The sequence below is a fragment of the Topomyia yanbarensis genome, chromosome 3 (genome assembly GCF_030247195.1).
Source record: "Topomyia yanbarensis strain Yona2022 chromosome 3, ASM3024719v1, whole genome shotgun sequence".
NCBI classification, from domain to species: Eukaryota; Metazoa; Arthropoda; class Insecta; order Diptera; family Culicidae; genus Topomyia; species Topomyia yanbarensis.
In genome coordinates, this window is record NC_080672.1 from 271,998,582 (window position 1) to 272,026,352 (window position 27,771).

Genomic DNA, 27,771 nt, shown 5'->3' on the forward strand with positions numbered 1-27,771 from the left:
TCGGGTGCATTAGTATTCCTAGTTTGACTGGGTGAGTGAGGTAAGAATGCGAAGGAGGAAAAATCAGGCTAGTTGGAGAACAGTGTGACTATCGCAACTGAGTGAAGAAGCACGGTGTAGACAGTGATTTTCAGTGATTGTTTTCTGAATATTATACAACTTGTCTTCCTATGAAAATAATATCATTGGTGAACTACTAGTGTCTGCATTCCCGGCGAGATAGTTTTCTCAGTGAGTGTTATCCACAGGACGCAGGAATCGTTCCATGAATGAAACATCGTATGAAGGTGGGATAGAAGAGTCATCATAATAATGGAAGGTAAGGTGCCTGTCTCATGCCATCGCCTCGAAATGATGTCATTCTATTGTTCTATTTTCAAAACACTAGTATCCATTCAAGCAGAAGAAACCTTTCAGAATAAGTGGTTTTTATGAATACCGGCAAAACATTTTTATGAGACATCATCATTGAAAGATCATCCACATTTTGAGAGGTAGCATAGATGGATCGATACAGAAATACCGTGATGGGTGGGAACTGCATCAGCGGTACCGAGTTCTGTCTAGTATGAATCGTAGAGGTGGATGGTGACGGCTGCTGGCTGAGATGAAAACCGTGTGTTTACCTTTGATTTGATGTTCTGTTTAAAATAAACTACAACTGGGAGTTCTATAATTAACAAGCACGTTTATCATTGGAGAAATCAGTTCTTTTTTGTTCGTGAGTGCATCTGTTTTTTAGATAAATACTGTGAGCTAGACAGAATTCGAATAAAATTGAAAAATCGGGCGACTTGACATAGACGTATGAAAAAGTTTGAGGGCAATGGTATAGTTTGGTAATTTTGGTCAAATAAGTTTTTTAAATTCGTTTTGTTTTCTAAGATGACGTATTTTATGCTAAACGTAAATCCGTGAGCAGAGCGACCTCAATTTTATCTCGGGTATTCGTCGAAAGCCAGCAAATATGTAAACCTCTCGTTTGTCCAGTTTACTCAAACATACGGGCTATGGCTATCGAGGTCAGAACCCGGAAAATGCGATATGGCGTAATCACAGTAGGCGAAGGCAATTTTTTAAATAACTAAATACTAAAACAAATAGTAACTTACCTTCTAGGAACCATTGTTTCCGACAGCTTCCGCGGCTATCCCGTCCTTGGTATCAATTTTGGAGCCAATCCTGGTTTCACTGCGTAATAGTTTAAAAAAAAATTTTTTCGTTCGATAAACCCACGAAAGGATTTTGAAAATATTAGCAGTAACAACATAGGGGAAGTGTGCCGAAGACGGATATCCCGGGTAATATGGCCTGCCCCAGAGGTTTAGTATAAAGCACGTATTTAAAATAATTTACTCAATATACATCCTCATTCTTGTTCAGGACGATGGTGGGTGGAAGCGAGATTCGTTGGAAAGTGGTTTGAACAAATAGTAAGTCTGGACTGCTTTTTAGTTGGACCTCCGCTAGTTGGACCATTGTCCAACTAAAAAGCATTGACAATCAATCTGACAATTATTAGAGATGTGAATAGATGCATTTAGACTACTAACGTCTCCTTTGGAGAGTTCATATGGTCAGCACACTCGTAACTATAGCTATTATCGCTGAAATTACAGTGCGCGGAAAAAGGTGCACTGTATTTAGGCGAACCTAATTCCGCTCATGTTTATTGAAGTCATTGCCAACAAGAAAAAAACATATAATCCTCTCAATCCTCCTTCAAAGAGCATTGCTTATGGCCCGGCAGGGACAATTCCGGGAAGGTAATGGATGAAAGGTTTCTTTCAGTGCCATCTAAACATATCTGGGAGAGTATCAAACCTACCTTCAAACATTGAGCCAAAGTCTTGGAAGATTCGAAATAAACCAAGGAGATAAAAGAGTACGTGTACTTATCAACGGCTACTGGAAGCAACTTATGGACTATGGGCACTGGTAGCAACTCATGAGGCTTCTTGAATTAGCAATATAGATGAGCCAATCCGTCCAGTATCCAAGGAAAGAGGTTGTTCTTCTCTCTTTGGTAATTTGCGATTTAAAAGCAGCATTTCAATACGTGGTCGGATAAACTCAAGGTTACAAATGGAACAAATTCTAGGTGTTTTATTCTCAGTTGATATCAACTTAACCCTCTGCTACCCAACCTCGTCTTTTGGCGGGGTTCAGCAGAATCGCTGTAAAATGTACAATACCGTAAAACGAGGGAACATTGATCAATTTTTCTACATTTTTTCGAATAACGTCTTCAAATCAGGTAGATATAACTGCTTACATTTTTAAAACAAGTACTGGTAACCATAGATTGAAAACGTCCAAATTGTTTGGTAATTTATTTCGTTTTACTATAAAAATAAATTTGTTTTATTGTAAATTTTCATTCGTTGTTTTCAAGTACTGGTATCTATAGATCGTCCTTTGATTTGATCACACTTTGATCAGCAAAATATGTCTATCGATATAAGAAATAACGCTCCAAATGTTGTGTAAATTGCATATCTGCAGGCGATTTTATGGCCCGATATTGTGTCGTCTCGTAAGAAAAAATTCCGTGGAAGGATACGGCCGACTTTTATCGAACTTTTTCGGGAAAATAGTCGAAATAAAATAGTTAGCAATAAAAATCTCGGATTTTCTAATAAATTATTGGACAAACATATTTTCGGTTTCGAAAAAAGTGATCAGTTCAGTTGGAGTTGTTTGATTTCATTAATATACAAGAAGTTGTTTAAACAGATTGGAACGATGCATGAAAGTTGAATCATTTTCAATTTGAATTTGTTTTCATAAAAGGTACAATAAATGATAAAATAATCGTTGCCGGTAGATGCTGAACATGTTTATAATATGGTTTGTATTTTGTTTCGATGATTTTGTTAGAGGAAACATCTTATCGTACGTTACTGAAAAGTCTCATTTGCATTTCATAAATTTCGATTTTTTTTAAAGCATTCCCGACCAGGAGGAAATAACACAATTATAACTCATGCTGATATTTTGTTACGAAAAATTTCCTATCAAATTTTGTTATAAAGCAGAAACCGTTAGGTGTTAAAATAACAAAAATTCTAACAAAAAATTCTCTACGAATATCACATTTATAACAAATGTTGATAGCAATATAACACGATCATAACAACATGAGATAGCATAATTGACCCCAACATAGCTTGTATTACTTATTGTATAATATAAACGATTTTAGCGTGCACGTCTAAAAATAGAATACGAGAAAAATAAAGCATACATTAAGGCGCTTTTTGCTTTGGGAGCAAAAAGCTTCATGCATCAAAAGCTTTTATAGCATTACCAAATATGATTGCATACCTGCTGGCTGATTGTTATTGTGAATATATGACATGCAGCTTATTATTTGTCGATATTGCCGCTTTGAACCTGGATATTCTGAGTTTGATGGGGAAGTTTCCTGCACGAACCAACGACGTTGTTTTCGACTGATGTTTAAAGTTAGCATAATATTCCACACTTCCGTCAAGGGCAAAACGATTATAGATGCAGAAGACGTTTTCAGAACGCACACATTGAACTTTGCCCATGCCTAAGTGCTCTTTGTTTTCCTGGTGCCATACGCTTTGTTTTTATTAAATTTTACTCTCCAATACAGCTGTCTATATGACGATAGACTGAATAGCTTTATAATATCTTTTCAGATTAGGAAAGAGGGGCTATTTTTAGATTCTAAATAGTGCGCTTTGGCGCTTCTCTTGTACGTTAACATGTTTTACGTGGTTTTTAGAAATAATGTCGATGCGACATGGTAACATTGAGCGGATATTTTACGTACATTACATTATATTATGAGAAAATTCGAGAAATTGTTGATGTTTGTTCGATGGGACGGATTCTTGAATATTTCATGTTTTTTCTGTTACACATTTTTTCCAAATTTGATTAAATTTTAAGGAGGAAATTAACAATATTTTTGCATTAAAGTTTTTAGATATTTCAAGGATTATCTAAAACACATTCACATCACTTGACAGTTCAACCATTAAATATACTCAAGTAAACTCAAACACTTTTTATGGGGAGGATAAAATAAAAAAGTCGCGATAGTTTAGAAATTTAAAAAACGCACAAACTAGAAAGCCACAAACTGGATAATGTTTAGGTGTTCATAAAAACCTGCATAAATTGGAGAAATCGCACTGACAGTTTTACTAAGATCCTCAAAATTCACTACGAAAATTTTGGAGATCAGTATAATATATCAGATAGTTTTTTGTGACCCGAAAATTCGTTTTCGCAATATGCAGCATAGATTAGAGGAAAATTAATTATATACTCATTAGACTAAGCCATGAAAACTAGTTTTAAAATGCTTTTTGATTTCAATTCGCGTATCTTTATTTCATCTGGACTGCTTGATACTTCCTGCATATTCTTCGAAATAAGTTTCATAGGAAAATTATAATCTTTAGAAAAGTTCTTTGATAACTTCACGATTCCAAAGCTTGTTATGATAATGGCTTTAACATTTAAATCATACGCCTCCAACTCGAAGTAATGTGTCAGACGAGTGTCTCAGAAAATAGGCAATGTCATCTCTTAATCCAACTGTAACCAAGTAAGTCAATCAAACACCTCACTGACAAGTTCTCCGACCAGGAGCAGATCCAGAAAAAAATTTCGGAGGGGATCCAAAATTTCGACTTTAAAATGTTCATTGTACAACACGCAGAAAAAAGAATTATAGGTTTAATAAAATTATGGATTGGATTCAATAAAAAAATTATTGTTTCCCGACCAATAATATTATTGAATTTAATAAAACAAACTTATTGTTTTTATTTAAAATATTATTGTTTCTAAAATCATTATTTTTATTGATTTTACAATATTTTTATTGATATAATAATGGTGTCCTTATCAAAATAATAGTATTTTTTGTGCAATAAAAGAAGCTGTCGAGCAAAACAATAATACTTTTTATTGATATAATAATGAAGCGCTGATCAAAACAATAATATAGTTATTTATAAACAAAAATAAATTATTGGTTTATATATTGATAGATTAATAGATTTAGATACATATTCGGAAATTTTCGGAATAAGAATCAACTTTATTGTATTTGTTGTAATTTTATTACACTATAGTAATTATAGTAATTAATTTTAATCTATGCGAATGAAATTACAGTATCTGAAATATTCCTTTCCATTGAATGTATGCAGATTAATAACTTGCATTTGTAACCTATCAATATTGTTCAAAGCGATAATTTCATCTGTTCTTGAAACTTGAAACGATTGCAGATGGGCATTGAAGGTAATGTATCGAATTTTCTTACAAATTAGTGTTATATCATTATTTTTATCCCTGGCAATTGAATTCAACTCGAATATTTTAACCAACTCAATACCTACAAAGAAAATTGTATTAGCCGTGTATAAAACATTTTTTATGATTACACTGCTTATGAATTGAATAGCGTTATGATCTTGAAATTTTTCGTTAAGAGAATCTAATTCTAGAGTAAGCGGTTTAACTGTAGCTATTGAGTCGCCAAGGTCTACAATAGGTTGAACAAAAACATTGTTAGCAATATTAAATGCAAACTTATATGCTGTTTTAATTCCTAATGATTTACATATATTTGTTTTATTGTTATTAGTTCTACAATATTGCTTAGCATCCCGATGTTTGGCCTCACACCGCATGGCCCACTGGTGCCGTGGTGTACCTGAATATACAACGAATGATGCATAATGTACAAGATGATGATGTTTTGGTTTTAGGCAATCATCGAATAGAGATTGATACCTTGAATGATGTGTATGAATTAGGCACTTTAACGTTTCAACTACTTTCTGCGAAATCTCACGTAACATGAGTATGTGACATATCTTCAACAAAGTACAGAAATATTCCCAAACTTCGTCACATAGTGGAATACGATCTCCTACTATAAGAGGTAAAAATAATATTATATTTTTTACTTCGTTCGCTGTCATTTTTATTTTGCTTTTAATCAGATTGACGTCTTTTATATCAGTTGGAATATTGTCGGAATTTAAATTCCCGAAGATGAACGAATTTTTTCTGGTGTTAAACTCGCCTAGAGTAAAATATTTTTTTTTAAAAACAAAATAATTTAAACAATGTACGAGTCCATATATACAAACGCCCTCCCATAGGTCGTGCATAACGTCGAAGTAAAAATTATAAGTAACATGGAAAGAAGGAATTTTGTTAAAAACACTTTCTCTTTTCAAGCCAGTGCGTGATACATCCTGTAAATCTACATCTTCGGCATAGTTTTCTGTAGTCCTATAACTATCCTTAAATTCAATTGTGTCTTTTTCTCTCTCCAATCTATTTCGTTTGCAAATTCGGCAGTAATAATTTGCTCGAGCTGATTCTGCAAAATCCAAGATGCTGGATAGACCCAAGTTATCACCTGTTATGAAGCCTATCATGAAATATACCGTTATTAGTTTGCCTTCGTAATGAACTTCAAGACCGTTTTCCTCAAGATCAATAAAAATATTTATCAAATTGTTATACAAATCTTCATTTTCTAACGTTTTTCTATCCTGTGTGAGAATATAGCCTGCCACGAGAATATTTACTAATTTACCAAGAACATAACTTGGTAAACATGGTATATAATAGTAAATACCACAAATCGACGTTTCAGAAGAATGTGGTGAAACGGTATCTCCAGTATTAAAATCGTCACAAAACAAATTCAATGGGATGATGATTTTCGATGACATGCCAAATATTCTCTGTTGCCATATCGTGCCGTCTACGATACTACGTATAATGCCATCCCGAGATGGCGCCAGATGATCAATTATTGTTTTTAGGACATCGTTGCATTCCAAATATTTCCTCAGGTGAAACTTGATCGGCATTAAAACCCCTACAGAAGGAAATGAATGTTAAGATCTTTGTATAACATCATTTGATTAGAGTGTACCTTTGATTGTATTCATTACTTGGTTATTCTCGTCTAGAAGATTAGATTCAGTGAGATGTTTCGTAATCGGTATCGTATATTCTTGCGGTTGTTCATATAAATCGGCTGTTTTTAATGTTTGCATAAAAGTATATTCGGAGTGTAATCCATCAAATACATTGAATAATTTGCTGAGCATTAGTTTTATCTCTTCGCTTATACTTCCTGTGTTCTCTAGGCTTGAAAGCATTTCATTTAATGGGTTAAATATGTGTTTTTGAATATCATGTTGAACAGAGAACACTGTTTTTCTGGGTAATGTGTTAGCATTTAACCATTTGAGTGAAAGATTGATGCCACTTAGAGAGACTTCATTAAACTTATTAATAATAGAGCTAATGTCACTGGAATCATGACGTTCAATTTCGTTTTCCGTCGATTTATATGAATTGTCGGATACATGAGCATATTCAATTAGACCTGAATGTACCTTACTCGTACAAGGATTTGAATTATCGTTACTACACTCGTTTCGAATGTCTGCATGATCTTGCGTGAAATGCTTTTTCAAATGTCTGAAAAATGATGATCGTATGCTAAATCTTCTCATGCATCGACCAATGTTACAAGCATATACGTCTAATGATTTGTGAAATCTGTTGATGTGTTCATACAACCGGACTGGCTCCGGGCTCGACCATTTACATCCACTTACTATGCATTTAATGATCATTTTAGATTAGAACGAATTGCAGAGCACAGAGTAACTATTTTTGCGTGATCAGCACTTGGCTTGAAGTCGAACATGAATGACGCAATGAATTCCCAAACTAAGTGCGATTGAGGTGGAAAATGTATTCCGTACACTTTAAAAAGCTTTATACATATGTCCAAAGATTTAACGAAGCTGGGAAACTTGTACGATACAGACTTATGCCACACAGTGAATTCAGTTGGACTCTGTAATGTTGTTCTGTGTACGATGATAATTGGAGTTGGCGACAAGTTCTTCTCGTACCAGCTATTCGACAACCGAGCCAGTGTTTCATCCAACTGTACAAAATTAGTAATATTGATTGCAATGCTCTCTTTCGCTTCTAGAACAGAAGGTTTCCACCTTTTTTTGCCGAATGCTTTTCCAGAAATGTGCATGCATGGTAACAGGTGTGCCAACAACTGAACAAATGCGACGTCTCTTGCATCTGAAATTTCAAAAGTTAGGATTATTAAAATCGAATGTCATGTTCTAGCATGTGATATTAGATATCAGCATATTATTTTGCAAAACTCCAGTAACAGATCGGACCTATATCACTAACCTTCTGATAACTCCTCCTTATCTATTGAATCCAACAATGCTCTTCCATCTGCATCGGAGATTTCAAGATCAAATATTGGCCGAATCCCCTCTAGAAAACTCGCCCACCGCTCAAAAAGAAGTGTCACTTTATTCGGATGCTTATGCTCGAAATCGATTTGAACCAATTGATATCCACAACTGTTATTGAGAGTAGGATATTCTGCCAAAATGGTTTCGCATGTCCGGATTGATAGCTTGAGTAGTTCCCACAATCGAATCGCACTAGTTGACTTCCATCTTTTTTTTAACTCCTCCCATTCATCGATGTTATGCAAAAACCATTTTTTAACATTCTCGTATTCCGCACCTGTTATAATCTTTATATTAGTGTCTTTTTTATCAAGTTAAAAATGTTCTTACATTGATTTTCCGAAAAAATCTCGATGGATTCGTTAGTTACCCGTGATGAGGAACCTTCACTCTCAGTCAACGAAGCCAAGTGTTTGGAACACCCTTTATAGTTCACGTTCCGATCGTACAAGCAACCTCTAGCCACCTTGCGTTTTTTGATTGTCTGACCGTTGCTATATTTTGATGCAGGCTGGTACCAAGTATCCTATAACAATTTAAGAAAAAGGGTAAAATCACGACTGGAAGGCAAATTGGGAGTATGCATTATTTTAGTGTCTACCAACCAGAAAGATATAGGATTCAAATTTTTTTATACTGTTATAAGATACAACCACAGAGAGCAGACGTCCATCTCTAGCATTCAAGTTTTGTAAAATTCGCAAACGTTTTTAAGGGTAGTTGGAAAATCTTCACCGGTGCGCTACTGTCGCCATTTCTGTTAGTGGCTGAGTTCGGCTGAATTGACAACGAATCACATAGAGATTTCTAAAAGGCCGACAAAATTATACCTCTACCCAGCCAAATCATTTCGGAACCGGTTCGGAATTCTGAATGGATTCTAGCTCAAATATAATAACCAATTGAGTCGGAATTGTTGCATCTAAGCTGGAATCTATGCTGAATCTATTCAGGATTCCGAACCGGTTCAGGAATGGGTTTACGGGGTAGTTGGGTAGTTGGTAGTTGGTAGTTTTTATATTTTTATATTTTAGCATTATTTTATTTTTGTATTTCTGTATTTTTGTTTTTTTTTGTATTTCTTGAATTTTTATTTTTATATTCTCGTATTTTAGCATTTTTGTACTTCTTGTATTTTTATATTGTACTATTTTTGTATTGTTGTGTTTTTGTATCTTGGATTTTTGTATTTCTGGTATTTTTAATATTTTATATTTTTGTATTTTTATATTTAAGCATTTTTGTATTTTAGTATTTTAAAATTTTTGGATTTTTATATTTTTGTTTTTTAGCATTTTTGCATTATTGTATTTTTGTCTTTTTATAGTTTTGTATTTTTGTATTTCTGCATCTTTTTATATTATTCAATTGGTATTTTTATATTTTTTGTTTGTATTTTTATATTTTTGTTCTTCTTGCATTTTTATGTTTTATTTTTATGTTTTTGTATTTCGTATTTTTGAATCTTTGAGGTATGGAATTTCAGATTTCCTGAATTTTTAAATTTCTGAATTTTTGAAGCTTAGAATCTCCCAGTTTTTAAATTTTAGAATTTGAGTATTTGTTAATTTTTCAATTCCTGAATTTTATGTTTTTGAATTTCTGAATTTTTTGCTTTTTGAATTTTAGAATTCTTTATATTGTTTTATTTTATTTTTATATTATTGTATTTTTGTATTCAGCTTTTTGTTGGAGGCTGCGTTCCCAAATCCGCACCCCACTTTGGCAAGTCGTCCGTCCAATGTCAATTTTGACAAATAATCAGTCTTGTCAATTTTGACAAGCTGTCGATGAGTTTCAATTTTCACATTACGGTAGGCGTTTATTTCTGTTCTCAACTAAAACGTTGAACGTCAAATTAAAATTTTGTATATTTTTCCGTTGAAAATAAAAAAAAAACCGATTTCCATTCGAGTCGGCACAATCGAGTGAATTGAGTTGTTTGTTTTGGGGATCATCTCTAATTCAATTCGCCGATTGATATACTGAGGAAAAACAATTATCAGCGACACTCGATTTAGTTGAAACAAATAAGCCGGTTGAATTGCAACCGATTTCGTCAATGCAGCTGCAATCGTCAATTTTCTATAAGATTGTTTTTCATCGCTTTTCTAGTTTGGCTTCATTCATTTTTACGACGAATGAGAGATTCGTTCGAAAGTGCTTTGTATTCCCGTCTACGACAGTTAATTCAAATGGGCTTACTACGAATAAGGGTGGTTGTGATAGATGGTCAATAGTTATCCCAGCAAAAGGATAGGGATCAAGGTAGTTCAATGCAAGGTGTGGTCGAAAAAATTCACTTTTGTAAAATATTTATTTGTTATTTTGCATAAAAAATGGGAAAAAAAGTTCGTCAAGGTATCTTTAATATCAGCTGCACCGGAAAAAATAAAAACAGCATATGGCTTAATGACCCAATTGTTAAATAGTTGAATTTTGAATTTTATACTTTTTTAGTTGTAAAATCATTAAATTTTTAAATTAAATGAATGAATTTTTATATGTTTGATTTCTAGAATGTTTTGATTTAATCATTGGATTTTGAATTCTTCAATCAAAAACTTATTGATTATTGACCGGATGGCATACGAATGCAAATGGCGTGGCCAATATTCATAGCAACCCGGTCAAACCATTCGGAATCCTGAATGGAGTCAGCATGGATTCCAAATCAAATGCAACAAGCGATTCTGAGTCGGAATCGGTTGTTGCATATGATTTGGAATCCATGATGACTCCATTCAGAAATCCGAACCGGTTCCGGAATGAGTTTAACTGGGAAAGAATGTAGCCACCCGCCTGGTTGTTGCATCTGAGCTTGCATTTCGGTCGCCTGTTACTGGCCTGCATGTATTGCGGCAAGTGGTGTTGGTAAGTGGGGCATCACGCCTCCCATTAGCTAGCCATCTGCCGTGGTAATGTGGGGCAAACACAGTTAAATCCGTTGCAGAATCGGGTTGGAATCCTGATTCCAGCTTAAATGCAATTAGACTCAATCGGAATCGGTTGTTGCATTTGAGGTGAAATTCATTCATTCCCAGTTAAACTCATTCCGGAACCGGTTCGGATTTCTTAATGGAGTCATTATGGATTCCAAATCAAATGCAACAACCGATTCCGACTCAGAATCGTTTGTTGCATTTGATTTGGAATCCATACTGACTCCATACAGGATTCCGAATCAAATTCCGAATGGTTTGACCGGGTTACTCCAGCTAGTTGATATCTGCCAAAGTTCCGGTTTAAAGAAAAGAACAGCTTCCGGCGGGTCGAAATTGATTGTTGTATTTGAGCCGGAGTTCGAAGAGAAAGCAACCGAAATTCTGAATCATGAAAATATATTCAAATAGTTTTATCGACACTTCCGCATGAAGCTAATTCAGTTTAACAGCTGAATTAGAAATCTGAATAAAACGTCTTCACTTGGTTATTTTTAGTTTCTTTAACCCAGTAAAGTTCAGCCGGAAAATGAGTCGAAATCCTGGCTGGTCCTAAGTAGTATTCCGACTCCAATGACTCAACCGATTCTAATTACAATCGGTTGTCACTGGAGCTGGAATACTAACTGATACCAGCCAAAGTTTCGGCTCATTTTCCGGCTGGACTTACTGGGAAGTAAATCCATGAGATTATATTATCTAGAGAGGGTATAACGATGTTCATGGAGGCAGTATTTCTAGTTCAATGTTATTGTATCAAGTACAATTTTCATTACCTGTGGTTCACTCGGGAATATCTGGCTCAGTTCCAATGACCTGCCCAAGAGTTCAACTGGTGTTAATTTTGAAAACCGATCCTTGAATTCGTCAATGATGATGTGAGTGATAGCCTTCTTGTTCGTCCGGGTCAGATAACCAGTTTGTTTATAATTTTCAATAATCCCGCGACCTTTTGAAGACGTGTTCAACAAATAAGTGGCTGTGCACTTTTCACGAGATATTTCCGGTGGAAGGTCAGCTGCAGCAGACGTTGACGAATGCTGACATTTTATGCATGTGACAGGATGAATTCCCTATATAAAATCGATTAATTAATAAACGGATACGGATAGTGTTTTATATGGTGACATCAAAAATCACAAAATAGTTAATTAAATTTCTCCTACTTCTTACCTGTTTCTCTCGCCAAGAATTTAACCCAAAAATGCACTTGGATCTTTCAGCCAGATGTGGAGATTGGATTAATTCCTCCAGCTCCTTCCTTTCCACAATTTTCAACGACTCGAGAGTGTAGCGGTTATCTGAAAATGGTGGATTTTTTTGTGCTGAATGTATTATTCACAGAAAAGGTATTTTACTCACCTATGAACAAACCAATAACATCTAACGATAATCCAAATGAGGTGAGAAGGTCTACCACGGCCACTTCTTCCGTATCTAAAACCTCCGCTTCGACGGTTAGGTCCGACAACTCCGCTTCCTGCTTCGAACACATTTTTTCCACTTTAAAATGGCCGACAGAATGTCTTTCGTATAAGGTGTACACGCAAAAAAACAAAATACACACTAATTATTTTCGCTACCTTCTCAATAATAAATTATATTAAAATGAATCATTTATTTTTGTTTTAATAAAAAAATATTTTTGGCACAATTTTTTTATTCGTTTAAAGTAATAAATAGAAATCGATTGAATTGAAAACAAATATGTTTATTTTAAATATGCTAAAATTTTCTGCGTGAATACGTAATATGTAATATCCTCATTTAATTAAAATCAGTTTTGGTAATCGAATCTGGTTTGCAAAGATTTTGAACTTAGAATGAATTTAAAAACGAAACTTTTTTGAAAATTATCATTATGTTAAAAATTTTCGGGGGGGGGGGGGGGTCCGGACCCCCAAGACCCTCCCCCTGGATCCGCCACTGTCTCCGACCAATTGCATCTAAAACTTGTCCATACTCAAAACGCGAAATTTTGAAAATCCAAATGAAAAAAATCAAAAACTTAGAAAATTCGCTTTAAAAAGTTGAATTACGACGCATAAAAAGAGACCTCAGTGTATAAGCAAATATACTGTCATTTGTGTAGCCGTTAGCGTTCAAAGATAGTTGTGAAAGAATGTATAACTTACTGTAACATCATCGTTGTATGCGTACATTAATATCATATTATTAATCCAATGATAGCACCAGAAAATATAATCTTGATATAAGCTTTCTTGCATTCCTGATCGGTATATCATAAAGATAACACAGAGAGTAATTTATATCAACATGAGATATAAATTTGATAGCTTTCTGTTATGATGTTCTGATCGGGATGGGGCTGCACTGTGATGCCACTAAGAAGAAAAGATGGCCAAAATCTCTAAATCTTCCAAAATCACGAATCTAGGTTATTTTACTGCTCAGGATTCCATTTCGGCATATATGATTTCATAAAAAATGATTTTGGATTGATTAGGGTGGTACTAACACACAAATAAATTTTTTATTAACATGGGAAACGTCAATTTTGGCTTTTGAGTCGCAATGTGGTTGAACGGTCGGGGAAATGCTGGTAAAATGAACACGTTAAGCAAGGTCATAATTTTACTACTAATAAGTGATTGATATACTACAATCACATTATATGTTCCTTGTTAGACATGTTTTGTACATATTTGGTGAAAATACTTCGACATCAAAATCAATTTTTATCAAACAGTACACTATTTGCGCGGTTTTTTGCACGATCTTTTTTGCACGGCTTTGCAAAATCACACGATTTTTTTGTATAAAATACCTATTTCGATATACCGGTTTAATGATACGATCATCCCGTGCAAAAAAACCATGCAGAATAAATCGGTGCTATTTCGACAAACTGTGTGAAACAAAATCCGTGTTATTTCGAGAAACCGTGCAAAAAATCCGTGTTATTTCGAGAACAGGGCAAAAAAACGTCTTATTGCGAGAAACCGTGTAAAAAATCCGTGTTATTTCGAGAAACCGTGCAAAAAATATTTTTTTTAGTAACGATAGTTGTAAATAAATGGCATTGGATATTTGAAATGCAAATGGGGATGGTGTGCCAATATGTAAAAATCGCGTATTTTTCAATTCTAGGATGAGTTTTTAATCAAAATTCAAGTTATGGTAGTTGAAAATTAATAATGTTGGGCAATGGTTTTCATAGGATTATGTGGTTTTTAGATATCATCAAATAATATTCCGGTTCGGATATCACATCGCATCGGCAATAGAGCAATGAGTATACGGCTAAGCTACACCACCAAGAGAAATGAGAATGTAGGCAAAAAAATTACAGCCGTAGAAAAGGTAGGCATTTTGCATCCTTGGGCACAAGTATATTTTTTACTGAGATGGGCCGAGTTGTTGCTGGACCTGTGGCCTTCGTCTGGCATGATCAGTAGTACGAATGTGTTCATGACTGGTTTGTGGATGAGTGTTCCTACTTACAAAAGAATTGATCACTTCGCTTGGGTGGAGTCATATGTGGCTCCTGTTAGCTACCGAGCTTGGGTATGTTGGCTGGTTCCAGAAAGAAGTGCTAGACTGGCACCTGCGAGAATGTTGATTGTTTCACTCGACCAATTACGTTGGTTCTTGGAAATAACAAATCGCTTCCTCAGATCGGTGTGATATGTTCGAGTTGAATGCTCGGTGGTTGAAATACGCATTCGATTCGAGCAGATTGAATCGTTTTGAGGATTGGTGATCTCGGAGAGCAGATGCAATTAACCTTCAAGTATCTAATATAGGGAGATTGTTTCTGAGGAACTTGAAACGTCTGGATCTTCAAGCCCGCGTTCGAGCTCTACGCAATAACTCCCTTCTGCGAGTTCCGTTCAGGAGAACCAACTATGGTTGCCAGAGCGCTGTTACCGGACTCCAACGAATTTTTAACAGTGTGGCGACGGCCTTTGACTTCAACAGGACGCGGAATGCGATAAAAGTGAAAATGTTGTCAATTTTAAAATGTAATTAGTTTAAGCAACCACCATTGGGGCCAAGGGGCCTGTTGGTGAAGGTAATAAACAACATAAACACTACTCTAGCGTATTTTCCTAGTGTACAGATATTGTCAAATTAGAAAACGAAAGAGAAGAATCGAAACAAGACAAAAAGCGGTTCCAATCCTAAATTTGTTTAGTTTAGAGACAGGCGACTCAAACGCGCTGGCAGAAGAACATTGTTTAGAAGTACACAAATCAGAAAACATCGCACTTTTTGAGATACACATACGTGTTTAATTGGCAGACAGTCGTCACTTCGTCCGATTTTGCAAAGTTTGTCTCGCGATATACATCAAGGTATAGGCTGCAGTCGCTAAAAAAACTGGGTTCGCTAAGTGTAAAATAGCGAATTCTTCAACTTTTCAGGAACGAATTTTTAATCAAAATGCAGTTTTGTAAATTTTAAATGCAAAGAAGAGGTCTGTCAATATTTCAAAATGGTAAATGTTGCAACTTTTCAGGAAAGAGTATTTAATTAAGTAAAAGCCATTCAATGAGCGGTTGAAATTTGACAATTTAAGGAAAACGCTCGGAACCGAAACAGTGTTCATAGATGACGGAGATATCAAAAGGCGAAAAAAATGTTATTGCTTGATACAGGATATTTAAAAAAATTAAAAAGGTACATGAAACGGCCTCACCGATATCCAGCACGCGAAGATCCTTTCTATATCCTATGTACTGCCAAAAACACGTTCCACGTTGCTTCCGGAAGTGTAATGGGCTACAAAATCAGTATATTGGGTTATGATAATCAGTACGAGCTCACCGAATATAAAGGCGACATTCAACTTGGCCGGGGTAACAGCGGTAGAAAATCTACTGGAGCTGAAGGAAACTGACATAGAACAACGATGATCAGAACGTACGAAGAGTGTCGCATCTACTGCGGATTGTCGTTGCTGGGCGGGGTCATATTGCTGATCAACGCTCGTTCTTTGTTGATCGATTTGACTTTTGACTTCACTCAATTCTTGCATCATAACCATTGTCGCTAAATAGAAACCGGAAACCACAAAACAAGTGTGTTCTTCTGAATGGAAATCGGAGTCGCACAGGTCCAACATCTTGTCCGCCAACATATTTTGCTGATTTAGATCTACAGCACTTTCTTCTGACCAGACCTGAATTTAAACTTATTCTTCCATTAAAACCATCAGCAAAATTAATCATTTTCACTCATGTCTTGAGTACATTAACATTTTGATTCACTATTCTTTATATTTTCCAAAAATGTAACCCCGACACAATTGACAGCGAATTTTTTTTTTTTCTTTCAAAAACAAATGTTAGTTCATTTAAAAAGTTCAAAATCATTGTAGTGCCGTGCAATCTACAAAAAGTTAACAAACTCTAAATAGTTGAAACATTTTACCATTTTGACTATTAACTTCTTTTAACGAACTGAATAAAAAAAACAAAACTATTCTAAAAAAACTCCTCGAAAAATAAAAAAACTTCAACTTGGCACATTGACGACTCCCTTGTACATTGAAAATGTTCAACAGTATTCACTATCAAATACCACTACCAAATACCTGTTAAAAAAATTATTTTTCAGATTTTTTGCACGGTTTTTCGAAATAGCACGGATTTTTTTTGAAAGCACGGATTTTTTCACACGGTTTCTTAAAATAACACGGATTTTTTGCATGGTTTCTCAAAAGGCACGGATTGTTTTACACGATTTTTCGAAATAGCACGAATGTTTTGCACGATTTCTCGAAATAACACGTATTTTTACACGGTTTCTCGAAATAATTACGGATTTTTTTCACGGTATTTTTGCACTGAACGCATCCCCCGTGCAAGAAAAGAATTCGGTGTATTCGAAACGGGGATCAATATTATCAAATGCATTCTATAGAATTTACCTTGATTGCATCAGTAGCAGAAACTCAAAATCGATTGTAGTGAAGAGCACTTTCTTCCAAAACCAGAACATCGCATAATTGTTCGCAGTCTAAGTTATCACCCTGATGTTTATACACTCAAGTTTTTTTTTACGCGGTTTTTTTTTGCGCGGTATTTTTTTACGCGGTTTTTTTTTTACGCGGATTTTGAAATTTACGCGGTTTTCATTTACGCGGATTTTGAAATTTACGCGGTTTTCATTTACGCGGTTTTTGAAATTTACGCGGTTTTCATTTACGCGGTTTTTGAAATTTACGCGGTTTTCATTTACGCGGATTTTGAAATTTACGCGGTATCGATCAATGAGGTTCCCTTTATCGCGGATTCTTAAATTTAAGTGGTCTTCATTTACGCGGATTTTGAAATTTACGCGGTTTTCATTTACGCGGATTTTGAAATTTACGCGGTTTTCATTTACGCGGATTTTGAAATTTACGCGGTTTTCATTTACGCGGATTTTGAAATTTACGCGGTTTTCATTTACGCGGATTTTGAAATTTACGCGGTTTTCATTTACGCGGTTTTCATTTACGCGGCTCGTATCCCCCGCGTAAAAAAAAAACCTGAGTGTAATTATTCTCAGAGGCGCATTTTCTCTAATTGTTGACACTCTTTGTCATTCTATCCGCTTTATGAACCCATACGTGAAATATAAAAAGTTATAAGGAAACATGATATTTACACGATTGGTGGTTGAAAAGTTTGCCCAAACTCTTGAAAAATGACATAGATATAACATAAATAGGAAACATTTTCCTCTTCCTAAAATTCATGATAACAACAAAGTTTTGCCGTTGACATGTTTGTCCTAAATACCCATGCGATCCATCTGATTGACGCTACTATACGACTAGAATTTATTTAAAGCTTCTGGCCACTAGCCAAGCGAACAGAACCCGCTTTACTCAATATGAGGTATTCCTTCGATTTAGGTCTGACAAAAGCTATAAATTGACTTCATTCTACATTCAGTCCTCACCTAATATCCTACTTTCTTTTCTTCGCTGCAGCTGCTACGATGGACGGGATAATCGCTGGTTTGAAGAACGCAACACTGGAAAAGAACTCTGAACAGGCGCTGCCTCTGCTGAAACGGATATCCGAAGCGGAAAGTACTCTCTGTGATAAGTACGACATCAAAGCTGATCTGCTGGACTTGCTATCGTTGGATAACCGAGCTGTGTGCGTTCAGGTGGCTCGATGTATTGCCGAGGTGGCCAAGACTGAGTCTCAGCGAGACAAGTTTACTAAGGAAGACATTATTCGTAAGCTAGTTTCGTTTCTGTCCAGTGAAAACGAGAACAGCAAGCTTGAGCTAAACACTCAGGTGTGCCGAGCGCTGGGTAACATATGTTATGCAAACGATGAAGCGCGCAATATCATCAAGGCGACGAAAGGAGATGAGCGAATCTTTTCGTTATTGGACTTGGACTTAGATACGGACGAAGATGAAAAGGATCAATTTGTTCGCGTGCGGTGTGGCTTGATTTCGAACTATCTACTCGGTAGCGATGACATTGCAGAGCGAGCGGTAGAGCTGCAAATTATCGGAAAAATTGAGAAAATTCTGATCCGATGCGTCGAAGACGTTGACAAGCATGAAGACCTTTTGTTAAACACACTGCCACCGTTGAGCATTTTAACAGAGCAGATAAGCGATTTGTACTTTGAGCCATCGCTGAACAAAGTTATTGCACAGATCTTGGCCAAATGCACCAATCCCGATTTAGCCGAATCGTGTTTGGCACTTTTGCACTACGAGGCACAAAATGATGAAGTGAAACTATTGCTGGCAGAGGAGGGTTTGTGTGAAACGATATACAAACTACTGGAGAAGTATAAGACCTTTGCCAACACGGATGAGGCACGGGTGCTGATGAAGCTGGCTTGTGATCTGATTGTACTTATTCTAACCGGAGGTAATTATGAAGACTTCGAGTTAATGTAATAGTAGATGTATGGATGGCTAGAAAACTTAATTATTTATTATAAATAAGTAAGATACTATTTAACTCTGTTTTATTTTATTTGGTTCGAGTTATTGAAAAGTTTTAGGTGCTATATTTTAATATTGAGTTACCGCCTTGCTCAAATAATTCAAAACGCAATGGTTGATTGCTACACTATTCCCAAAAGGGCTGAATCATTTCAAAATTAATTATTTAATTATTCGACTTCAAAAAGAAGTAATTTACATCATTTCTGCTGACTTTCTTGGGGAACTTTACGCTATGAGGTTGAGCTGGCAATGTCACGATGAGAACCAACTACTGTTATAAAACACTTCTGGTGGGGCTCCAACTACAAATGTAATCAATTTCATTAGTAATGAGTATTGTATTCTCAAAATCTAATATCGCTCTGGATAACTATCACGATAATATACCAGACAGCCAGGTTGATTTTGTAGTTGGTATTGTATTTGTGTGGAGCTCTGTGCAAATTATGCCACGCATTCACGGGAGGCCTACAAATTGTGTCAAGGGGTGTACTGCCCATGATCACATATTTGCCCCATTTTCTATGGGATTTCCTATCTTTATGGAACTGATTTGCGATCATAGGCAGTATAGGACGTATGTACCTATATAAAAACTGACGTGACTGTATCGAGGTGGCCCTTACACGATCAAGATTATTGACAATACTGGAGAGTATTGATACTGTAATGCCAAAATAATGGTTGGTGAAGGAATAGTTTTTCAAATACATTCTTCTGGTTGGTATTTAGTCCAGATCGATAACGGAGTAGCAGCCAGGGATTGTCGCACAAGCTCAAGCTACATTCTTCTGATTGGTATGATAGCTCTGATAAGGGACTTGGACGAAACTGAACAAACTAATTAAAACAGTCAGTTCACCGACCGGTCGCAAACGGTGGTGATATGTAGTCTCTCAAAAAAGGGGTCATCCGTTGCGTTCGAGCACCTGTCTTAGACTAATTTCACAACTATTCAGCTCAAGATTTGTTGGATTCAGTCGTATGTTTTAATATCATTTTTTTCGTTGTGCATCGGAAATAAAAAATGGTTGGTGAAGGAAAAGATGTTCAAATGTTAATTTTTCTTACTAGTACGTTAGCTCTGATAAGGGCCAATCCTCCTTTGCAAGGGAATTCTTTTGCAATTGACTGGCCACTTGGACGGAACTAAATTGAAATGACGTAAGAGCTTTCGAGGGTGGTTCTTCAAAAAACTTGTACAATGCGTGATTCATACGTTGTTTCCGCATTTCGTCTTTCATCTTCACCCCACCGAAGCTCGTTCGCAACACCATCAATTGGAAACCATTTAAAGCGCATTGATTATCTGTCTAGGTTTCGTGGCTGTAGAAGACAAAATTTAATGCGTCTATTGTATTGGAGATTAAAACCTTGAACGTGTTCTACAAGTGAGCGACCTTGGAGTTACTTTGGACTCGGCACTCACGTTCAGACTTCATTACGAATATATCATTAACAAGGAAAAAACCGCCAGATGGGATTCATGTTCAAAATCTCCGATGAATTTAACGATCCCCTCTCAACAAATTTTCAATAATCAGCAATGGATTCTTAATCTCGCGTCGAATGAGCAGACGAAAATAGATATCCCAGAAATGGAATATGATCTCGGGCAATACGCAAACAACGATACTGTATTCGCAAAATACTCATCAATGCCAGTCAGGTTTAAATTGCAAGGAAGGGGTTAAACAGAGGCCTTGTGGAAAACCCATGTAGCCACACCATGGCGCTACCGTATCGATAAGCGAAAAAGTGATGTGTTTTCTGACCACAAATTATACGAATAGGTTTAAAGATGAAGAAATTTAGCCGAGATAACAATTGCTCCAGAATCGTAAGCTCTTATAGACCAAGTCACTTGTTCTTTAGAGAATATGCTAGTTGAATTTTTGTTTAAAGCAGTGTAAGGTAATCGTTCGTACCCTTCCCTTCGCGAAAGGCAATTTGAGATTTGATAATAAATCGTTTGCCTCAACCGAATTACCTAGGGGTATTAGAATAGTATTTCAATCGGCCAATACGAATTGTGGTCGGGATCTGTACTACCGTTAACAGCCTCATCCCGGTTCACAGCTGAACATAGCTTTAGTTGTTCTCTCTTCTGGCATTCTAGTTGCATGTCCGGCCAACAGTAGTCTGCCATGATTTATAATCATTGCGATCGTAGCATATTTGTACACTTAATCTATATGTTTGTACACACCAACCAGTCGATAATCTGTCTCCTTACTTCTGTTAGGAAAAGTTTTGTGCAGGTCTTTAAGCTAAGGGATTGCTGTTGAATACGCAATCCTCCGAAGTTCCCATGTACAACGGATAATCGCTTTTTATCTCATGTCACTAATGGCACTTGTGTGTGCCAAGATATATGAACTCGTCGATAACAAGGTACCGCATCCATTTCTACGTCGGAACCAACTCTGTGTGGACTGCCTGATTTCTATCGGCTAGCATATAGTCAGTCCGATTTAGGCAGCCTCTTTTTTACAGGCACAAAAGCCTCTTCAACTGGTCTACAATCAATTTCAATGGTGTCTATGTCATCCGGAAGCCAAGAATCATATGCCATCTCGTAATGACAGTGCCATTTCTTTGCACACCAGTTTTTAGCATCACACTTTTGAGCACTCTTGGCCAACAAACCAGGAAGTGTTCTGCTTCAATACATCTTACGTCACAAACGAGTCGAATATCTCTTTGACTTGGTTTATTCCATCCAGCGACATACGAATCAACCTATTCAGTTTGTCGGAAAGCCATGTTCAAGCATCATCGGGCACCACTGTTCGTTTCGTTGCTCTGAATTGTACACTGCCTTGAAATCCACAAACATATGATGAGTTCGCAAGTTGTCATTACGGGATCCATGGTTTGTCTTCTAAGGTGCAAATAATGAAATCGAGAGCCGAGTAAGTATAGCAGAAAACACAGCACTGGTGGAATTTCAGTTATTTACATTTACTAGCACTAAACATTCCAGACTTTAATCCGATTTTAATTTGCATCGATAACTCAACACCGTCATTGGCATTGGCTTCCTCGCTGATGGAGCTGGCTTTGGGTTTGGGGGTGCTGAACGCTGTTTTGTAGTGGGTATGTTCCTCGCAAGGTGTATCGTTTGATTATAGTGCTAGCGTGTGCTCTTGATGGGTGCATTGCGTGGTTTTTGTAATTTTGATGCGGTTTGGTTTTATCGTTCATCGCAACGTTAAAAAATTCAATGAAGTTCACTTATAGGATCCAATAATATTTAATGTATTTTCTTAGCACCGACGCCAGAGAGGTGACTCCACTATCTGGACCCTAGATATCGGCTTATCAGCACATGAACGTGGTATTGAACCCAGACCCACTGGGGTGAGTTATGGTCACGGCACCGTTTGGTGTTTGTTTGTTTCTGTCTCAATACCAAGCATTGTAATTCTCTCTCACTCACGCGAGAAGAAGCTTATCCGATGTCCAACTTTTCCGAGATAAGATGAGTCGCAAAATTCTCCGTCTCCACAAATGGCGTGAGAAATAATTTTCCGGATAAAATTTATTTGATTTTTTCCTTCTCACCGGAGGAGGTGATAATATTTTAATTTCGTGGAAATCAATAAAAGCGTCAAAATATATATTCAATTTCGAAGAAAGGCGGCAAAGAAGTACGATAGACTTGTTCTTTCGTGTTTTGGAATAGTGACAGCAAGGCAGCGAGCGCCAAAAGGATACCGTGATAAACTCATTCGCTCCTTCTCCGGCTGTTTTATTTATCCGGAGAAATAACACGTTGTATTTATCCGGAGAAATTGTGTGAGTGCCAGTAACTTTTCGTGTGAAAATGTGAGTTTTTTATGTCGCAGTAGCAAATTATCTGGACGCATTTACTCATATGAGCGATAAATGCAATGCCTGCTCAATACATGTTCTCTAATGTCTGTTTGGTGGCGAGGCTGTCACTACAAGGGTGTTTTTATTAGTTCATTTGGATGTTTAGTCTGGCCAGGGTTATCACACATACAGATTATAATCTATTTTGCGCGTTTTCCTAGATAATTTACGACCAAAATTCTGTATATATAGGTTACAGATTTTTGGCTAAAATGATGTTACTGATTTTTAGTGTAGGTTTGTAGTACCCAGCCTATCAGAATTTCCAATAACACTTAAAAAACACCCTGTGCAGTTCAGATCTTAAGCAACTCCTAAGGCGTGGAACAAAAATGCCAAATTAATCCAGAAATTATCAATATTATATCAGGATGGGACTTGTGGTTGGAGCTGAAATTGTTGATTTTTTTTGCTTCGACGGTATTTCAATTTTGGGAGTTTTGATACCGGGGAAAGGTAGGAGACCGCACTTCTGAACTTTTCTCGGAGATTTCCTGCGTCCCGGAGGCGCGATTTTCAAGGAGGGATTCTCTTCGATATGGCGTCAGGTTTCGGTGTTTCATACATTTCTGCTCCATTAGGCATGGGGGTGCGTATTGGATTTCTTCTGATTTTGCGCGGGTGAGGATTGTCTGATTTTGATGGTTTTTCAGTTCCTCTTGATTGTGTCCGATTAGGCTCGGGTTTAGCGTGGGAACTCGAGATGCTCTGGCTTTTGCGGTGAGTCCGTTTGGAAAATTCGGTGAATAAATCAACCTGTTAGACCCAACAGATTTATAAAATCGATCACAACTGCGATTATACAAACGCCAATTGCACCACCCTAAAATAGATAGTAAAAAATTCTATATTGGAATCTCGTCTGCGCGAGCACACAAAATACGCGAACGACAACACGACTATAGAAATTTATAAATGCGAAGTTACATACATGCTAGCACACGCGATATGCAAACGCTCATGTGATCAACCAAATGTTAACATACAAACGCTAGTTTCCTTCGCCATTAAACAAACTTGGTCGCGATCAGCCGTCCTCGGTCCTAGCACCTAGGTCCAGGTCTTCAGTTGGACTATTTCCACAAAAAATACTAACTCATACACTAGACAACAAAAATGACCCTCAGGTTAGACAACCCAGCTTCACCGCCAAAGAACACCTCAACACGCAGCAGAAAACTGCGTCAAAAAGACTCGACGACAGGCCTTTTAAGTGTTATTTTTTACATGGTGTGAAAACATGACACAGTTATGCTAACACATTGAGCTGAGTGTTTAAAAAAACCTCCCACATATAACTCAAAGCTGATTAAAACTTACTTCCGGTTATTGTTAGCATAAATAAGCCAAGTTCATTTGTATATGTAAAATTGCTCCTGATGGCAATTTCTTCTACAGCAGAAATATACTTTCTTCTCATTTCAGACAAATCAATGCATTATTTATACAACACTCCGTTGCTGAAATACATGGAAGACTGGCTTGACTCATATGACGTAGAGCTTTTGACGACCGGTGTGCTGGCATTGGGAAACTTCGCTCGTACCGACAGGCATTGCATTTACATGGTGGAGAACAAAATCATGCACAAACTGCTTTGTAAGGTGTATGCGTGAAAGGTACTCTTATCCTTGTGAATCGATTTTTTCCACATTTTCTAGCTATCCTGGCGAAAAACAATGGAGCCGACAACCAAATGACTCTGCAGCATGCCCTACTGAGTACATTGAAGAACCTGGTGATTCCGAAGCCAAACAAGGCAGCCGTCATTGAAGCCGGGTTGGTAGACATCATCTTGCCCATGTTGGAAATTCATCAGCCGCCTGTTGTGTTTAAGCTACTTGGCACTCTTCGGATGACTGTGGATGGCCAGGGTATGTTTTAAACGAGGAAGGGCATACACACCAAAAAAATCTGAATTTTATCGTTGACGTAATTGCAAACATGACACAATTCAACAAACCGTAATTTACGAAATGACGGAACATTACCGTGTTCCGTTTAATTTTACATGAAACATATACTTTACATGCCCAATGACATAAGATTACACTTCCTACCATTCAGAACAAACGCTGTATGAGGAGTAAAATTATATGATTTACGAAATTCAACGTCATGTAAAATTAAAATCAAACGTAAAACTAAGTTATTTTTGATGCTCGTATATGTCAGGGTCAGGAGACGTAAATTTACAATATTTTTTCTAGGTGTGTAGTTCAAGCTGTAGACTAACAACCATTTTTCAATTTTAGAAAGACTAGCGCAACAGTTGCTGCAGAATGAGAAACTTATAAAGCAACTGGTTCACTGGAGCAAAACATCCGAGTTTACTGGTGTACTCGGGGAATCGTTACGTCTGATGGCATGGCTTATCAAACATGCGTACCATGCTAATAAGGATCTATCTGCGGCGGACGATACTGGACTGAGGAAATTCGTTGACGTTGAGGGTTCTGTCGACAGTATGGTGAGCATGCTAACCTCCACTCATTTGGTGATGCAAAACGAGGCGTTGATTGCACTTAGCATCTTGTCTACGGTCTTACACAACAAAAATGCCACTGATCTGAAGTTGGAAGATTTGCTAATAAAAGCCGATGTGGGTGCTAAGCTGGCAGAGCAAATCACTCTTAACGGAGAAACTATGACGAAAGAAATTGTTGATAATTTGCAAACATTTGTCCGGTTACTAAGAACCTCCCCAACGTGCGTAGAGCATTTGAAAAAACATAATATAGACGAACTGTTAAACTCCATACCTAGTCAAGTGGAGTACTGTACTCTGTAAGGTATTGAATTTGATCTTTAACTTTTTCCAGTTACACTGCTACATAATTACTTAATTCACCCTTTCGTCGAAATAATAAAAGATGAATGAGTCTTCGAAGCACTCTGTTTGTGCAATGCCTAAATTAAAATAGCGCACAGAAGGTCACAGAATTATGTCTCAAAGGACCTCTGCCCTGGGCACTGCAGTTTGGTGATATGAATCTAAATATATGTTACTGATTCTTTGTAGCAATATTGTGTGGCGTTATTTTCAAATTAAACAAAAACGGATGCAATCACAAATTTTAGTCATTAGCTATTTCGGTAAATCTTTTAGATTTGGATAAGTTTTAACAAAAATAATCTACTGATAACTGAAAACAATCACTGCATTTATTAAATATGTGCTAAATATTGCAAACAGAGCAAAACACAACTGTAGAAACATGTAGTAATATTTTCGATTTCTGCAAATACTATTTTAAAATAAAGAAATCTACACAGAGCATGTAAGACTAACTTTTTTCTACCACTACTCTTTCTATGCCGTCAAACGAATGCTCTTGTAATCGACAGATAGAATCGTCTTAACCCTTTTCCCCTTACTCAAGTAAAACACAAAGTTGAAAATAAAGCATGTTGAAAGCATTTAAAACCAAATAATAAGCAATGTTTTTCATATTTGTCAACGGCAAAATGTTACGAAATGGAGTTCAATAACCAAATTCATGTCGTTCACGCCAACAAATACACGAGATTGTTATTTACAAGCATATTCAAATACATCATACAAACACGCTACTGGATCGCAATCCATATGGAAAGGTTTGCAATTCTACGAGTAAATAGAAAGCACAATTGCAAGGTTGAATGTATTGATTTGAAACAAAAGACGAGATTATCGGATAGTTAAAAGAATTTCCGTTTGGAACATACAGATTACAAAATATACATTTCACGCAAAACATGTGTATAGCGTTTTAGAATACAAACGGCACATCGAAAAGTAGGTCACACGAAGGCACATTAAGTATTGTGGTCAGCAAAACTTATTTCTTCTACATAAAAAATAGTTTACAACTATAATTAACGTTCGCATACACTGTATCAAACGTATTGAAATATAGTTATAGAACAATTTTGCGAAGTAAAAAAGCTCCAATTAAAACACCTTCTATTGTTTATTTGAAAGAATACTCAAACTCTAGACAGACATTTTGAGTCATTATTGAGTGAACAAACGAATACTGCCCATTAAAGCATAAGAGTCCCATATGAATTTTTAATCAAAAATGACTTGCGATTATAGACAGTACATCATAATGCACAAATAAGATTACCAAGTTTGTTTAGAAAATATCGAAAAAATGCCAAAATATGATTGTTCCAGCCATAAGTTCCAATGAAAATGTAAATCTTGAACAGCGTTTTTCTCGGCTTGTTGTTTTTCAATATGGGACTCTTATACTTTTATGGGCAGAATAGAGCAGGTCCAAATTGAATAAGGATCGACACACTAAACGAGGTGTGAAAGGCCACTAGAAAGGGTGGAATTCCGATCGAACTTGTGAACTTCTGACCGGTTGTACGAAGCAATCCATTGTGTGATCGATTCTGATTGGAAAAGAGTGCCCTCAAACTGGTTGAATAGCCTTTTATGCTATATCTAAATTGCCGCTAGAAGCATAACTGTCCTATGTGCTATGGGAATCCCTATACACATGGGACAATTATGCTTCTAGCGGCAGTAAATGAAAGACTGTTTAGTATGTACGCTTTACGTGTGTGTTGAATTCGGTATTGAACATTTCTCTGTAAATGTGTAAATCGAACGCAATTATACGATTTCTAGTATTTTTTTTTTGATTTTTCAATCTTCATACATAAGTGTTTGCTTAATTCCGCAACAATAATAAATTGCATTT

The 27,771-nt window shown here is 36.5% G+C and overlaps 2 protein-coding genes across 5 annotated transcripts; one reads left to right on the top strand and one right to left on the bottom strand.

Annotated features, from left to right (window-relative positions):
• On the top strand, nt 1–27,014 carry LOC131689121 (GTPase-GDP dissociation stimulator vimar). Of its 4 annotated transcripts, none has more exons than XM_058973969.1 (5): nt 1–319; nt 18,207–19,115; nt 24,500–24,673; nt 24,736–24,948; nt 25,330–27,014. In XM_058973969.1, the coding sequence occupies exons 1-5, from the start codon at nt 313–315 to the stop codon at nt 25,863–25,865; spliced, it is 1,839 nt and encodes a 612-aa protein (XP_058829952.1). In that variant the 5' UTR covers nt 1–312; the 3' UTR covers nt 25,866–27,014. The 4 variants fall into 4 exon arrangements, with proteins under 4 accessions (XP_058829952.1, XP_058829953.1, XP_058829951.1 ...); XM_058973970.1 differs by lacking the exon at nt 1–319 and adding an exon at nt 565–721; XM_058973968.1 differs by lacking the exon at nt 1–319 and adding an exon at nt 793–823.
• Nucleotides 8,476–12,757, bottom strand: LOC131689122 (uncharacterized). Its single transcript, XM_058973973.1, has 4 exons — nt 12,623–12,757; nt 12,434–12,561; nt 12,037–12,333; nt 8,476–8,844 (listed from the first exon to the last, which is right to left on the bottom strand). The coding sequence occupies exons 1-4, from the start codon at nt 12,753–12,755 to the stop codon at nt 8,608–8,610; spliced, it is 795 nt and encodes a 264-aa protein (XP_058829956.1). The 5' UTR covers nt 12,756–12,757; the 3' UTR covers nt 8,476–8,607.
• Nucleotides 27,015–27,771: the final 757 nt, after the last annotated feature.